This window comes from Fringilla coelebs (genome assembly GCF_963513975.1).
Source record: "Fringilla coelebs genome assembly, chromosome: 8".
NCBI classification, from domain to species: Eukaryota; Metazoa; Chordata; class Aves; order Passeriformes; family Fringillidae; genus Fringilla; species Fringilla coelebs.
In genome coordinates, this window is record NC_140066.1 from 20,819,466 (window position 1) to 20,837,135 (window position 17,670).

Consider the following 17,670-nt stretch of genomic DNA (forward strand, 5'->3'; position numbering starts at 1 on the left):
TTAAGATTTTCATCTGATTCCACCTACTGGTAGGAAAATTGTTTTCTATAGCCTTGATAATGATATAAACAGGAAAAAAGCTTTGACCACAATGTTATTCAAGTAATAGAGAGTAAAAGGGGCAATTGATGTTCTAAACAAGGAATCTAAATTTGAAAGGTTATAGTAAAGAGTTGAAGGAGGGACATTCCATTTTTTTTTAAATTCGCTGGCTGTACTGAGGCTTGACTAACTTTAAAGCCTAAACTTGTTTAAAATAAATAGCATTGAAGACTGAAAAAAAAATTCATTTTCAATTGTTCTTTTATATAATCTATTCTATTTGGTGTTTGTACTGTTCTCTACATGAAAAAATGTTTCTTTTCATCCTTTTGCCAAGAGCAACATTTTACAAAATACAGATTTTTAAATGTTTTTAAATACATATATGAACACAAAGGACATTTTAACATTTCAACAACAAAAAGCAAACTAAATGAATCTTTTATATTAAGATAATTTGCTTGAAATAAAACTTCTTTTTGTTTATATTTATATAAACATAAGTGTCATGGCATAAGACTGTCAAAGAGAAAATATCATCTCTGTTCAAGCCATATAAGCACAAAAAGCCAGAAAGGTTGGCTCCATGATGGGCAAATTTACCTCAGGAAAAGATTATTTTGTCTGGTTTGTTGAAAAAATTCAGCAAAACACTAAAACCAAACCTTAACCATTTTCTGAGGATTCCCAAGCTGGCAAAGTGATGGATCTCAGAAAACTAAGGTTTGATACATACATCATACACCTAATTGTCCTAAATAAAACACGGGATCTAGGCCAAGCGACCTACGTGACACTGCAAAGTCTGTGAGAAGACCTGACCCTTCTACTTGGTCCCACAGGATGGAAGAAGACCAGCCTCCCTAACTGCACTCTTGAGTTGGAATAGTGGAGGAAGGCTTCACTACAAATTGCCTAAAGGAATCCCCTAATACCCTTTAAATATCATAAAAACACTCTCCCCAACAATCATTAGGAAAATATACCTATACACATGCCCCTTTTTTTTTTAATGACTTCTTTTTGAGCTCCTCCTTTGGCCGACCATCATTCAACCAGAATGGGAAGAACACTTTCTTTTTTTTAAGAATATGATAGAAGTCATTCAAAATTTCAGGGGGGAGAAAACAGCAGCATGTGGAAAATGCTTAAAAGTTTATGGGAAAGGATCTTTTCAAAGCAACTTTCAACACCAATGTTTGTTGAACCTTTTGAAGTGCTGTGGCCTTTCTGAGGGTAAATAATCGTACAAAACATTTTAGACACAGTCAGATTCAAAGCACAAACTAGAGAATTTACTCCCAATATAGCATATATATGTTTCTGCAAGAGTGCAGACCATGTGAAGTATAAGCCTGTCAACATTTCAGCAATGTTCTACTGAGTATGTTCCTGACCAGCGAAACTCTAATTTTTGCACATAAGCTGACCACTTGTTCTACTGTATTTTTAAACATTATTTATCTTTGAATGTTGAGAAATAATTAAGTTACAAGAAGCATAAAAACTCCATGAAGTTTGAAGTCTCATACACTTAGTCTGTTGAGTCTACTCTAAGCAAGTTTACTGTCAAGAAGAATCTTTTAAAATATTTCTAAAGTAGTCAGTTACTTCCAGTAATAAAACACACCATGAATGCTTCCATGTGCAATTAAATCTCCTTCTTGTGCACCATGACTGAACTAATAAACCTCCAGACACCTGAGCTAGTGTGAATTAGGGAAATCAGGAGCATGTGGAAGCAATAGCATTACTTGTTTTTTCCATTGTATTGTATTTCAGCTCTTTCCTTGCCTTTTCATTAGCTAGTGCAAGAATGACATAGCATGGTGATGATAATTGCATTTCACACATGCATTGATTACAATGTATTTGAATAACCTGTTCCTTTTCAGACTCTAAGCACAAACTTGCTTTTAGTAATCAAATCTGTAGTAAATATCACAGTATGAAAGACATTATGAAATACTTCCACTATTTTCTAATATGCTAATAGTAAGTTTTAAAAAAGGTAATTTTAGATATTTTTAATTGCAGATATTTGGTCAGTCTGAAGAAAAAACAAGGGAGCTGTACTATCAGTCTTCCAGTAGACAACAGGATGTTACATTCCTTCATGCCCATAAAAGTGCAAAAAAGAAAAACTATTCATCAACATAACAGAAATTCTCTATCAACCGACATCAATGCTGCACTTGTTATCCCACACTATGTCTATTCCATAAACCAACCTGAGATGCGTATCATGAAGTCATGCCCCCATGTAGCATTGTGTGCAAAGGGAAATATTTGATAGCGGCCATGCTCTTTACTGTATCTGCCTAATCTAGGATTTTAAATAGTCAAGTCACCTCTGCATTCACACCAACTAGCAATCTGACATTTTTAGAAGCATGGCTTTCTGCAGAAAATGATATTTAATGAAACTGTGCTCCAAATGGGTGGAAAAATGGAATTCTGACCTGCGGGCAAAGGCACCTGAACCCTGCTGTAGGACATGGGTGTATGGGCTCAGAAAGGCTGTCCCAGCCTCACTTGCTGCGTCAGTGCAGACACAGAGCAACAGCCAATCTATCTGCAAAGATCATGGCAAACACCTCGTAATCTGCAATAAACCAGAGCCTGGAGAAAAGTCTATCAAGTATGATCTTTGACTAGTTGGTACAAAATTTTAAACCTTTAGAATTAATATTTGAAGTAGGGGAAAATGGTTTCTTTACCATTTGGGCTTTGGAGTTTTTCTTCTAAGCATCCAGTCGTCTATCAAACACAAATGCCAAGTTTGGAATTCCATTTTGCCTCAAATTCAGTTTTCAGATTTTTTTTCCCTTTACTTCTGACTGGAGAAATACCCACCAATGCCAATTAAAAGCAATAATGCAGCAGAGAAAATATATCAAGATTTGCAGTAAAACTGTATGAATTATTCTATCCACCAGATGGCATATAACTCACATTTTACTTCAAATATAGTGCAATTTCAATGACAGGTGCAAAGATCAGATTTTTCCTATCTCTTTTTTTCCTAATGTAAAAATTTTAATTATATTTTAGTATTCATACAGTTTCAACAAATGAAAACACATGTTCTGTAAACACGGTATAGAAAAATGAGATAATTTCCACATATAAAATACACATAGTCCATCTATGAGCTGTTTTGAAACCTTAGCCTTTGCTCTCCTAGCAAGGAGATGCTAACACCATTCTGTTAGGAAAGTTACACCTGTAAAACTATCCTTGCAGAGATCTGGGTAAGCATAAACATAGTATAAGGATTCTTATCTAAAGAAGCCTTATTGTCAAAAGGACTGCAGAAAGACAAATATTTTATCATCATGGGTATCATACCACATTCTCACAGTTACTCCTGCTTATATACATATGTGCCTGTATATATACATCCAAACCAGGTCTAAGTGGAAATCAGTGATGACAGGGATGCAGCAGCCCTGTCAATACTTTGAGTGTTTCAGTGAAACTTAGGCCCAAATTTTCAAACTGGACTCCTAAAAATCAAACCTGTAAATCCCTAAGACCTCTAACTGTTGCTGGTCTGATTATGAGGTTCACAGGGCATTCAGCATCTTGAAAATCATGGTAGTTTTACCAGCAGACTAATCAGGAAATTTGTATGTCTAATTTAAACACACGATTCTGGCTGCAATATTTTCTGAATAGCACCAAAGTGTGAAGTCTAACGTCAGAAAAGTAAAATGAGAATTATTGTATACACAAAGCTTTCTCAGATCATCTCACCTCTTGCTTTCGGGACTCAACTCTGACAAACAGTTCAAACTTTCATGCTTCCATTGGCTGACATCAGTCAGACCAATTGCATCTGTCCATGGTATTAGGCTAAGTTCTCTGAGAGAAAGGTGGAAGTCTGCATGTCTCTGGAAAGCACAGACACTCAAACTAGCATCAGCAGTGTTAAATATTTTGATATGCCTCATCTTAGTCTTCTAAGAAACTTTGTTATTCTAAGCTTTCCAAAATGATGTGTCATTCTGTTTCATTTATTTAATTTCATTTGTTGACCAGGTAAGAATTTGAAACCAATTTTTAACAAACTTGAAACTCCAACTCTTCTTGAAGATCTGCCTTTTTTAAACAAACAACCATTTTTTAAAAAGCGGGTCAGTTTATCAAATATTTTCCATAGCAAAAATGTTGTTGAGGAAAAAACCCTATAAAATATCATCTAATTAAAAACCCAAGAAGGTAGTAAAACTGCCCAACTACTGAGCCTTGCCACACATGCTTGGCCCTGTCACATCAAGCCTTGCCAAAGTGTCTCAATTCAAATGATTTAAAAATCAAATGATGGCTGGTAATCTCTCTCCAAATTCCATTAATTTTCTTTATATTTCTACTTGAAAGTACAAACTCTGTACATAACTATCGCGACAGCACTAGCACTGGTTTACCTATGTCTTAGTTTCACAGAAAACCGGCAAATTTCTTAGTTCTGGTTAGGTTTCAAAACAAGATTTTGTTGGTTTTTGCTCTCTACATTTTTCAAGTCCCAAAACTCAAAGGACGCTTTGTCAACTATCTCTTTTATTTTCCTTCCAAGTTTTTCATAGAACACTGGCTCCTTTTCATTAGTTCTTTCAGTTAACTACCTTTCATATCCCATTAGCAAGTTCACCCACTACTGTTAAATCAATTTCCATGTCTTTTACTTAATGAAAAAAGGGGTTTTAAAGTTTTTTTTCTTTTAGATCCACTGAGTCACAACCACATGGGTATGTCCTCTGAATCTGCTTTCATCTTGGCTGTTATTTTCCTTGTGGTTTTTTGCAGACTGGTGGAATTTAAATTCAGCAAGATTTAGAGGAATCTGGTCATCAATGCTTAATATAAATATTAATTAGCAAACACTTATTATTTCCTGATGAATACAATAGGAAAAAGCCCTTTACAAACATACTATGCTCTATCATAGTTTGATTTAACTTTGGCCAAAAATATCAGCTCTTTAGGAAAGGAAATTGCAGTCTTAAATTGTAATAGTACAACCATTCGCATATCAATCACCCAATGTAAAATTGGAATGCTGTTTACTAACCTTCCCATGAAAAAAAAAAAATCCCTAAAAAGAATATGGAAAAAAAGAGGACAAAATAAAATTTTAAACTGATATATAACAGCTAAAAATGGGACAGATGCCACATGGGAATGTGAGCTCCACAGAGCTGGATTTATATAAGTAGGAATGCACATTAAGACCATGCAATTTCACAAAGAAGGAATTTCAGCCTTAAGTACTACACTTGGCCAAATGTAGATTGTGAATATTACAAAAAGGTACTATCTAATAGTAGAGAACTAAAGAAAAATATGTTGAGAAATTCTTTCCTTCTATAAAGAAAATGAAGAATAAAGGAGACTCCATCCAGACCACCAGTGTAGGGAATAGTAACTGTGATGAATATAAGCTCAAGAATGGCACTAGAAGACAAGATCAGAAAACTATTTGATAGGTTTGACCAAAAAAAAAAAAAAAAAGCAAAGCTAGTTAGGGGGAGTTATAAATAACTAGAATTTTCAAGGGAGAGAGGAAAATGCTTCCCCCTTCCTATCACTGAATTTAATGAGAATTCCCATGGAGACTTCCAGGGTTAGGAAGCCTTGAAAGAGAGCAGATCTTGGAGTCAGCCACCAAGAGGAACCTGGGGAGAAGGAGCTTGGAAAAGCCACAGAGAAATGAAGAGAGTGCAAACTGCAATGGTGAAACTTTTTCAAATGGCAAGAGCTGGACTATATCCTGAGGTAAATAGTATTAGAACTGGCACATGTAGTCAAGACTGCAGAGCCCTTAAAATGGGAATGGAATCAAATGTACAAATGGGTAAATAAAATAGCTGAGGTACCTTGTCCAAGGGAGCAAATGCATGCCCTGAGGTTCTGGAGCTGGGACCTTCACTACAGACCCAGCTCTTCCTCTGCTACTCACTGATAAGAAACTCAGTGACCCAACAGTCAAGAATATTTAAAGCCCTCAGTCCAGTAGACTGACCACAGGAGAAGACATGCTACCAACTGTCTCTGTGTACTTTTCTATTGTGCCAGAGGGTGCAGACTAAATAAAGTCTGACTACTCAGCTTTCCGGGGAGGACTAAATCAGCACAAGGGACAGGTGCAGCTGGATGCCACAGAACAGCCTGCTACTCTGGAACAAGAAAAAAAAAAATGGGGCAACAGGTGATCCTTCCACAATCCTACACAGAAATTACCTCAAATCTGAAGATAGGCAGCAGTATTTTCATTATTAACTATATATTAGTAACTAAGTCATTCAAAGGTCCTGAAGAAAGATGTCTGAAACAAGGACAAAACACATCTGCTCTTTATGTGGATTTGGAGTCAGTTCACCATGAACAAACCAGAGACAAAGTGTACTGAACAAGCCAGTTCTAATAGGCAGGTCATGTACCAACTCTTCCCTGTCTTCCCTGATACACCAGCTCTGCTTTACTCTGAAAATATATATAAAACTCAGTTTTTAAATTCCAAAGTTATTTGTATGATTACAAAAATGAATCTATTATCTATCCAAAGCAGTCCAAAACTAGGGGGGTGGCAGAACAGGAAAAATATGATGTAATGGTCTGGTAATTATCTAGATGATATACCAGATAAATCAAAATATCCTCATGCAAACACAAAAACTTGGAACTGCTTGAAAAATTCCATCATGCACACCCAGATTCCCCACACAAAGCTTTACCCTGGTGTTTCCGATGGCAATTCTGGTAATTCTTCTATATCAAGTGAGTCCCTGGTGCAGCAAAAGCCCTGTAGTATATGAAACACCTAGGTATAGCAAACAGTACTTCATCTCTCGAATTTCAGCATAACTTCATACTTGTAATGGTGTCCAACATATTTGTTGTACTCTTCCATCATTTTCTAAATGTAATTTAATTCTGAAACAAACCATTGATGCATTTATCTCCTCAGCAGCTGAACCACTGGGAGGAAAAACAGGAAACAGCTGGTCAAAACTGAAGTGTGATGAGAAATTTATTCAAAACTAGAAAAAATATGACTCAAAAGTGATCATGATTTACAAAGGCTGGATTTGCAGTTTTTACAAACCAAGTGCAAAGAATCACTGTGCAAGCTAAATTACATATGCAATGATTCACAAATAATTGAATGAAGATGAAAGAACTTCGTTGCTTGAATGTATTCAAACTATAATAAATGTCTATCTACAATTTGCTGGTTAGGAAAAACAATAAAAAAAGAAAAAAACACCTCTATTTCTGTACTTACTGAAAATAAGAAAATTAATACACTGTTGTTAAATATGGTTCATGTTATAATTCATGCTTATAGATAACCTCTGTCTTTTCTGCAGCCCCAACCCTGTTGAGTGACTTGGTATGAATAGACCAAAAATTCCTTTATGGTGACAGGAAATCACTACATCTCAATGAAATGGTCACACAGCAAAAGGTTTTGCACTCTTGTAGTTCCCCTTAACTGTATTTTAAGTAAGGTAAGTTTCAAAAGGACATATAAGTAACCCAGAATACAAGTTACTTTCCTGAAAGGGAAATATTCTGAATGCTCATGAAATAACATGTTTTCCCTTGAAAATACATACATTGACATACACAAGCCACCAATGCAATCCCAAGATTGCAAACAACAGGCAGGAAGTCCAGTGTTACAGCTCCCACAACAACAGCAATGTGCTTATATAAAGTAAAAAAATCTCACATATGCAAGGGTCAGAACTATAATGGCCTCAAGCATGCTGCAGGATGCTCTAAGTCCGCAAAGTTACTCAAGATAAACTCCTAATTGAAAACAGGAGATTGAGGACAGTTTGCTCTCTGGAGCATTTTTCTTGATCCAACGCAAAATCACATTTAGAACAATTCTCCAGGCCTCGGATACATTCTTATGCTTTTGCTGAAAGACAAACCATTCAGAATGATCATTCAGAACTTTATTCAGTGTAGAAGTAGTTCATAGTTGATTGGTTGTATACGTTTTTATTAAAAACTTGGTTTTTTTCTTTGTTCTTATACTCGTAACTCTAAAATTCCCTAATATTAATATTAATAACTGGTAGGTAAATTTGAGGGTGGGTTTCCACCCCCTCTCCTTCACTGGAAACTTACAGGATCTGTCTCTTCTGCAGACTGCAGTGCAGCACACAGCTACTGAGCTTGCTGAGGATAAAAGGAAATCTAGCCCCAGCATATGGAGAGTGTTTGGGAGTTTATCTTCAAACTCTGAGTGAGCTCACTAACAACTAACTGCCTCTTAGTCTAGAGTACAGATGAGATCATCACTTGTTTGTAAAACAGCTAGGACACAGATTCAAGTCCAGAAGCAGGGTTTCCAAGCTGTGTGATAACATGGCCAGTAAAAAACAGCATAAGCAACTAATGGGGACTGAGGGAACTTTTATTTATTAAGTTAATGATCCCACCTGAGCTATACTACAATGCATTACATATATTTATATAGGGAATATTTTTTAGTATAAAACTGTAGTTTTAGAAGTGTTTAATCTAAGCTTGTCTGTCATCTTGGCACACGTCTGTCTCTTAAAACATTTGACATAAAGCTATGGTTCACATGAACCCAATAGCTTCACTCTGTACATGCTTCTTTTTCTCCTTCCAAGTAACATTATCCCAATAGGAGATTTTAACCAGATTACAGTATGACCAGGATTTCACCCATTCTCTAATCCTTGAAGGGAATTCCTAAACACTCCAAGAACTATAACTGCTGTAACATGAAACTGGAGCAGCTAATAATACATCCTTTGTTTTGTCCGCTATTTACTAATGAAGGTCTGTATCCACTCTGATTGCTCGAAAACAATATTTACAGTGTTGAGAGACTAGCATGAAAATAACCAGTACATAACAATCACTTTTAATCACCTTAAAAGAAGATTACATTATTTTACTGTGGATTCAAAGTCCAAATGGTAGCAACACTCAACAGGCATTACAGTTACTGGAAAAGCTAAGAGAAAAAAAACCCCCTACTTTCATAAGAGTTCATTAAAATATTCAGAGTCCTGCAACAAGTGCAGGTGCTGATTTCAAGACAAAAATAAACTTTTTCATTAGTTTTGCAGGCTTCTGTGCTATCACAGCAACCTTCTCTGTAGGTCTCCATCTTCCAGTATTTTCTATACTAAAAGCAAGTCTTCAATCTCAGTTCAAAAATTAATGTATCTGGTTACAGTTGAAAATATTAAACAAATTTTTACTTTCACATGATTTGCTGGACAATAAAAGCACTGTCTGATACGTGTGTTTTACAGGTAAATAATAGTGTCTAACTATATCATTGTCAAGTGAAATTATTAGGGCAACAAAAATAAGTAAATAAATAAATAAATAAGTGGCTCCAAATTCCAGGGCTAAATCACTGTTTCCAGCACTGCCCCACTTGTGGCATTCCGGATGAAGGCTGTGTGCTGTCACACTGCCCTGAGTCACCCTGGTTCCAGTGCTGCCCTGGTGGCTTTAGCTCTGACTGGTGTGGGAGCACCCTCAGAGCCTTCTGTCACTTGATAGTCCAGCCCATACATACTTGGACAGTGCTTAATGGCTGTATCATGTTCAATCATTATTTCGACTTTTAGGTTGCCACTAGTCCGTATTTTCAAGAAAATTTCATGACAAGAGGGCTCATAACTGTACATTACCCAATCACTTTTCAAACATAGAAGAACCAAATAGCCTCATATCTTATGGAGGATGCCTTAGATATTGTGGCAAGTAAAATTTTCCAACAGACATTTTTCCCCTAAGTTGTTCCTGAAATATCATACTGGTAAGGTATAGGCCTACCAATTACTGTCAAGCCAAGTTTATTTCATTTTAGAAAAATTTTTTACAAATATTCTGAAAGACTGTAGAAAAGCAAGATAAATTAAAATGTATATGAAATCTCATAAATTCAGATTTTAGTTATTCACTCACCAACAGAGTCATATTTATATGGCACAGTTTTTATTAACTTACACCAGAGTAAACAACCCAGCTTTTCAACAGCTCATACAGGTAATGGAGATAACTTAGTTTCAACTGAGAAAGAATTTAGAAAAGTGTCCAACTCTAACACTCTAAAATGAACCCTTTAATGTGCTGCAGGGAGATTTTCTAAACCAGACCTTCATGCTTCTTTACAGTTAATGAACAGTCACTAGAAGGAAAGTCAGAAAATGTGGAAAAACTGAAAGCATAATATAATGCTCTTGCCAAGACTCCCACACTATTGGCTCTAAATACCTAAGTGTGGTCACTGCTAAAACTTATTGTTCATAATTTGGCCCAATGTTGTTAAAGGTATAAGGCAACTGTAAAATAATACAAAATATTATGCAATTTAGCTCAAACCCTATCACATTATGGTAGTAAAATGACTTCTACAGACAGAGGGTAAATGTTCTGGTTTTAAAGCTAGCCTTTCAAGCTGGAGTAACTCAACCCAAAGCAAATACAAGTATAGAGGTTCATTTTTAAAAGTTCAATTTATTTTTACAGTACTTACTGAAGGGAAAACATAATTTCATGCCTATTTGGCTCTTCTCCTGCTTCCCTGATTTTTTTCCAAATAGTCAATTCTGCTCATTAACTTTTTTCTTCAAACAAAGAAATGAGAAATACTGGGTCCAGGTAGAATAAAAACCTGTTTGTCCTTACCTACCAACTACTTTACCCTAAGTAAATAAACCTTTATGTCTAAAAAGCACAATGTCATTTTAACAGGCAAAATACTCATGCACAGTCAGATAAAAAATTATTGTTAGAGTGGAGAAACACTCCAACCACTTGCAGATTATTTGCTTTATGTTATTATTTCCTGTAAATTCCTTTCAGCATTCTAGACTAGAAGTTTTATTTCAAAATGGAAAGCCGAAAAATCTCAAATCCGCCTGTACTCCACACCACAGAATCACAAAGTAGCCTTTTGTTGTAAATACAAGTACAAGTACAGCATAAATGTTAGCCTGAAGAGCAATGTTACATTTCAGGTACGCAGGGAAAACTGTGAGGGAAGAGAGTAAAAGTCCATTTGAAGAATTCCATCTTTTAAAATATATAGCAAGAAGTACTTGTGTGGGAAAGCACATAATTCTTACAGAAAGATGGTATGACAGCAAACCTGAAATTCCTACAGAAACAATTAAAAACAACCCAGAAGTGAAAGTCAGTAATAATTTATTTTTTTAGACTACTTTGTGGGTTGTGAATCTCACAGAGTTTGGCAGAATAACTTTACTAATAAGACTTGTGTCCAGGTGATTTCACGTGGACACTCCACAAGCTTTCTGTCTAATAAATCAGATCAGTCATGTGACTGAAACACAGCACATAAACTGGGACTCCTATGCAGCTTATTAATACTAGTACAGAGGGTAATCAAATGCTTTCAAGTTCTTCTTTCACTTCTTAAGAATCAATATGTGTGTCTTCATTATATAAATTATGTTTTGAATACATTGGAAAAGTGTATCTTCCAAAATACTACTAGATATAAAAGAGGGCTACACTCTTCATTCTGACAAATATTGACAATTAAAGGTTACAATTAACTCAACACCCGAGAAAAACAACCAAAAAATGTTCTTACACACACACAGCATTACTAACCCTTCCTTTGTTCATGTGTTAGCATTTGCAGTAACAAGTTCCTGCATTTGGTTAATGCAACTGTTGTTGAAATAGCCTAAGCAGACATTATTTCCATGACTGATAGTGAAATACTCAATCTATCTATATTTTCAGAAATGCCACAAAAGCATCCACTGACTAGAACTGCTGATACAGCTCTGGAAGGGAGGAGGACAGCAGAGGGAGGGAACTGAGATCTCTCTACAGGTTCAAAATTAAAATCAATATTTATATTAATTACAAAATGTTTACTGTAATTAAGAATCTATTAAGAATTAAAAATCAATTATAAACAACAATTAAAATACTATCTATTAAACAGAAAACAACTTGTACCTAGCTCTATTTTAAAAAAAAATATCCAAGATGACTATTTTAGATTCCACATTATTAAAAATTTTTAAATATAGATTTTTATAAAACTTCTACAAAAAATAAAAATTTTTTACCTCCAAATCTTTTTTCTCTCCTGAACTTTTTGTTAACAGACACTATCAACTGATTATAGCTCAACTCTATGGAAATAAAGAAATCTTAACACACAACTCCTTACATCAGCCATGCATTTCACAAATCTTTGCATTCCATTCATTTAACACAGGAGTCATAAAAACACCATGGACACCACAGGGGAAAAAAACCAAAAACCTGATGCTAACAAATGCTGAACTACTATACCAAATCATTACATGAATTATGAAAAACTCCCACAAGGTAAATCCATTACAGAATCACTATTCTCCATGGGAACAGACATGGAGCAATTAATATTTTCTTTAATTGTTGCCTAATTAGTATTTGGCATTTTAGTAACTTAGCAACTATGAAGAATGTCAGGTATATTAGAGTGCTAACTTCCATCAGAGCAGAGTTGAGCAAGGCAGCAGAGTTCTTGCTTCTTAAAGCTCAAACTACTGGCACCAGGAATGTAATGACACAGCAGAGATAGTACTGACGCCTACAAAATAAGCTTAAGTAAAGAATTTAGCTATTATGTGCTGCAACTATGTTGTTGCAGCTGCCATCTGCAGATCTTGAGGTCACTTACATAGCTTGAGAGAATCACTCTGTGAAAGCCCAGTGAGCTGCCCAGATTTCTGATCTTAGTCAATGGTGGACAGGTTTACTTTTGTCACATTACTTTACCACCACAGCAAAACCACCATCATATCAGCAAAAAACAAAGTGTATTTCAGCTCTTTGAACTTTACATCTCACAGATCCCAGAAACTCTGACTCTAGGAATTAGTCAGACTGCTAACACAGTGCAGCTGAGCTGAACCCAAGCAGTGGATAACTGCTCAAGCAAAGCCAACACCAGAGCCTGCACTCTCAGGATCTGCTTTATGGCAAACTCCTTGCACTTGTGACTCCCTAATTATGTACTAATATGAGGGGCTTGCACTGTTCCAACACAGACAAGCAAATGTCTCCTGAACAGGTACAACAGCCATGTTACACACACCCATCTGATAAGGGTAAATGCTGCACTGTATTTAGCTACAAAAACTAAGTGCAAAATTAGAAAAAATATTCAAGATAAAGATCTTCTCTCCTCATACAACACATACATTAAATCCAGAGGTGTTTAAGTCTGCATATGAATACCTATCAACAGTAATAATATGCTACATGAAGAAAAATGTAACATCATGTATTTTCTATATAGTGCAAATCCTTAGGCCCACCTCCCTATGCAGAGGAAGAAAAAAGAAAAAATCACTTAACCAAACGACAGTTCAGTGCCTTTCCTTTATTAGAGCTAGAATTTTTATGTAAGGGATATGCACAAATGAAACCCACATTTTCCTGCTTTAAAATATAAAGGTCTCTATTGTTCCATGTTACACCAGTACTGCTATGAAAACTTAATTTCTCCAACTTTTTTTTCTCTTGAAGAACAGAACTACTGTTCACTTAGCTGTTCCAAACAGAATGCATGCTCAAAGGGTGAGATAAGGGGAAAGGAAGAACAAATTACCACATTCATTTACTACTTTTTCCTTCTTCCTTTGATTATTAGCATGAAAGATTCCTACAAATGCCCATAATTCATTAAATTATTTTAACCCAGTTCATATGTTCAATAGGTCCATATATTTCTGACATCCATTAAGTTAATTTCTATGTTTGTAAAAATCCATCTATAATGCTAATAATATAAGCCATAAACACATACAAATATTATTGCAGAAACAATATATGACACTGAAATAACAAGAAAACAATGCTAAGAGAACTTGATGCATGTTGTACATAAGGAGTTTATATACAAAGGCTGATAAGAAAAACAGTTTTAGTGTCCATTTGGTTGAAGAAAGACTTAGAAACATGTGGTTTTAAACTGAGGAAAAACATTCTGTGCATTGTAGTTATGCAAAGTACTTTACAGTGCCTGTTTATCTTTTGCTGACTTGGGAGACCGAACTTTTTCTATTTAAATAATTATTCAGTGAATACTCACTACTTTTGTTTCTGAGTTCATACATAGAGACTACAGAAAAATCTTCAAATTAAAGCTCTCCCACCCAAAAATGCTGTACTGTATTATACAGTGGTGGTGGAAAGTGGTTAAACAGGCAAGCATAATAAAACCTAAGGAACTCATGTCAAATTGGAAAAGTCCAGTGAAAAAATATAAACACATCCTTCAGCTATCTCAGCTACAAAACACTGCCCCATCTCTCCCCCATAAAACTTATAATGATATGTAAATGCACCATGCACACACCATGGTGCACTGTGTTAAGTAAACCCACAGAATTATATTCAGCCCTTCGTGGGACAGCGATCATGCACTCTTCACCGCATCTGCTGTCCCAGAAAGTTTGTACTTCCACTGACCCGTGTGGTGAATTTCACAACAATCAACAGCACCACGAAGCTCTGCAACCTGGTAAAAACCTGACATACACACGTTTATAGAAGTCTTCAATTAACTATTTAAATGGAAAAATACTAATTTCTAGATGGACATGAAGATATTACAAGAGGGCACAACTGTCATGGAGTCAGAGTCCTGTCTTCGCTTATCACTGACAAAATTTCATATTTGTTTCATCAATTTTACTGTAGCATTCTGTGATCTTACATGAATGTAAATGATAGATTAATATGTAAATTTTCCTCCATTCCAGTCCTACTGAAAGTTGTTGAAGACACTGAGCAATAATTGCTAGAAATTTCTTCAAGAAGAAGAGATTTCCATTTTTTTAGGACCAATTTATAAGCATAGTTTATATGACAACACACTCCTTTACCTTGATTATTTTTCCCTTACCCAAGCTTATTAATACATTTTAACAGAGAAAAACTACAGCTCCTTTTTTTGCTAAGCTCAGTAATCAGTGGTCAAAATCTTTTATAGATTACATCAACAACTATTTAATTTCTACCAGCACAGAAAATCTTTTGCTACTTAAAATAATTAGGAATGTCCTTAAAATCTTAAAATATTAACAATGTGCTATGTAATTTCTATAATAATAATTTATGCATTCATGACTTCATTCTAAACTTAGATTTCTTTCTGTTATGTAACTTATGGGAACACAAACCAGGGCAGTATCAGCACATAAATGTATATTATTCAAGTATTACTTGTTTTATTATTGTAAAATAGGGGTAAAAGAAATAGAAATACCTTCAACTTGGGGAAATACTATGCTTTTTTTTCCTGAGCAACAAATTTTTCACTGTAATCTAATACTCTCGTATATAATGCTAATATTATATTTATGGAACAACTACATTATTAATATATATACCAAATGTTTTTACATACATATATGCTATAAATATTCAAATGTGTAGAATTATAATAAATAATTATACACCTATTATACATATGAAAAAATATAAATGCATACTACATACTTTTTCTGTTTGAAATATAAATACCTATAAAATGTATATATCTTTTTATCCTGTATATAGATGTGTTATATTCTCATATGCAAAGAATATTTATCAAGAAACAAATTTATATATAAATCTAGGTATAAATATTTACCTATACACATTTTACATTGATATATATGTATATAGACAAATATGTATAAATTTTATACACATATAGTTATAGACATATTTACCACATGTCTATTTTAAACCAAAAGAATTTTAGAGGATGGCAATACATTTTTCTAAAAAGCAGTGTTCAGCATAAGCTTGTTCCATGTGGGTAAGTGAAATATCCCATTCAATGTTACTAGCTGAAGCCACTTTTGTCATGGAATGGTCATCACATTATCAAAACAAACAAGGAAACAAAAAAACCAACCAAAAACACTACGAAAAGCTTACCTCATACCATAAAGACTTCTCAGGATGGGAATTAAATTTCCATTTTATTAAGGACTGAATTATAGTTAGCTGTTCCGTTGTAATCCTAGAAAGCTTCATGCCACTGTTGTTCCCCCTTTGATCAACATAATTCCAAGCAACAGTTCCTATGTGCCCTGATGGTAAAGTCCTAAAAATTGCTCTTGTTCCAGTATAAACTGATTTTTTAACCTCTTTATCATTTTTACAGAAACGTCTTATTAATAGCGTTGAACGTTCCTTTTTGTTTCTAAAAAAATCCTCTTCCAGCTCTTCTTCACAGTTATCATTGCAGTCCTCAAAATGGCTCAGAAAGGGCTTTGAGGGCATTCTTCCAGTGAAGTTATTTCCACAGAAGTTGTGACCTGAGCACGCCACTTTAACCTTTCGTGGTGCTCTTTCCAGACATAAGAACTTGTCCCTTAAAGCATCTTCATACAACTGCTGTCCGTTTTTATGCTCACAATTATTTGTCAACTGCATTATGCTGCAAGCGCAGGCTGGGGAACCAGCGGTGTTACCATCACCATCACTCATGGGCTGCAAGCAGTCATCCAAAAGGAAGCTGTTGTGTAAACCACACAAAGCCTTTGATATATTCCCTTCACTAGCACAATGTAAGTGAAAAAAGGCTACTTTATCAGGATCACTGCTGTCATTCTTATTTACTGCTGTCTGGCTTCTTAATGAAGGTCCATTCATTTTCAACTGAATTTCAGCAAGCATGGCTCTTTCCAGCGAAACAGGAATTCCAGTTTCCAGGCATGCCTCTTCCCCTGATAAAGGAGCACAAGATTGATACAATTGGCTGCAGGAGATATTGCTCTTGTAGTTTTTCTGTACAATGTTACAGTTAATGTTAAGAAATTCCACTGAATCAGAGATGGAGTTGCTCCTCTCCCAGAAGTTTTCATTACTCTTGTCGTTAGCCAGTTGTTCTTTGGCCAGAGGGAATATTTTGGGCACTGAGCCCTGAAGACTTTCTTCTTCAATTCTGTGTAAGTAAGACAGATTGTGTGTGGTTTGCCTTCCTGAACTGGCTGTATGTCTTCTTATAACACTGGTGTCCAAAGCATTTTCAGTATTTTCATCTCCAGCTGACTGGGCAGCTATCACTTTACCCTGTACCACAGAGAGGAGAACAGACGCTGTCATCTCCTCAGAGGTCATCTTGACACAGTCTCTCGTTGCTGGATGTGTGCTGGGGATGGGGGGAGGACCTTCCCCACCAATCCTCATACCATGATTTCAGTGTAATGAAAGCTAAAGGATCAGGGAACACATGGTAATGTATATCGACTGCTTGTTCTTTTTGCACCGCCGTTTACAAAAAATTATTTGCTTTTACTGTTAGGCTGCTAGGCTTTCCCAAACTTGGATTACTGGCTTGAGACATTAACATTTTTTAACCAGTTCTTTACTATGATGCAGCCATTCAGCTGGACTGTCTCCACAATTAGTTCTTCTGTCATATATAGCCCACACACTGGTGCCTCAGATTGTAGATGACCGAACACATACTCCATGTCACAGATGCATCTTCCCACAGAGCACCCACAAAGTTGTTTTTCTGTAAAGAAAAGACATATATATAGTGAACAGCATTCATGGCACAAAATCCATCATCACAACTAC

At 35.5% G+C, this 17,670-nt stretch overlaps 1 protein-coding gene across 1 annotated transcript in view; it reads right to left on the minus strand.

Annotated features, from left to right (window-relative positions):
* PLCE1 (phospholipase C epsilon 1) overlaps positions 1-17,205 on the minus strand; it is a gene marked incomplete at its 5' end in the record, with an annotated part of 114,265 nt that extends 97,060 nt beyond the window's left edge. The window contains one exon of the mRNA XM_084210057.1: positions 16,018-17,205. Within this exon, the coding sequence (XP_084066183.1) occupies positions 16,018-17,205 (1,188 nt within the window). The remainder of the gene's footprint in view (positions 1-16,017) is intronic.
* Positions 17,206-17,670: the final 465 nt, after the last annotated feature.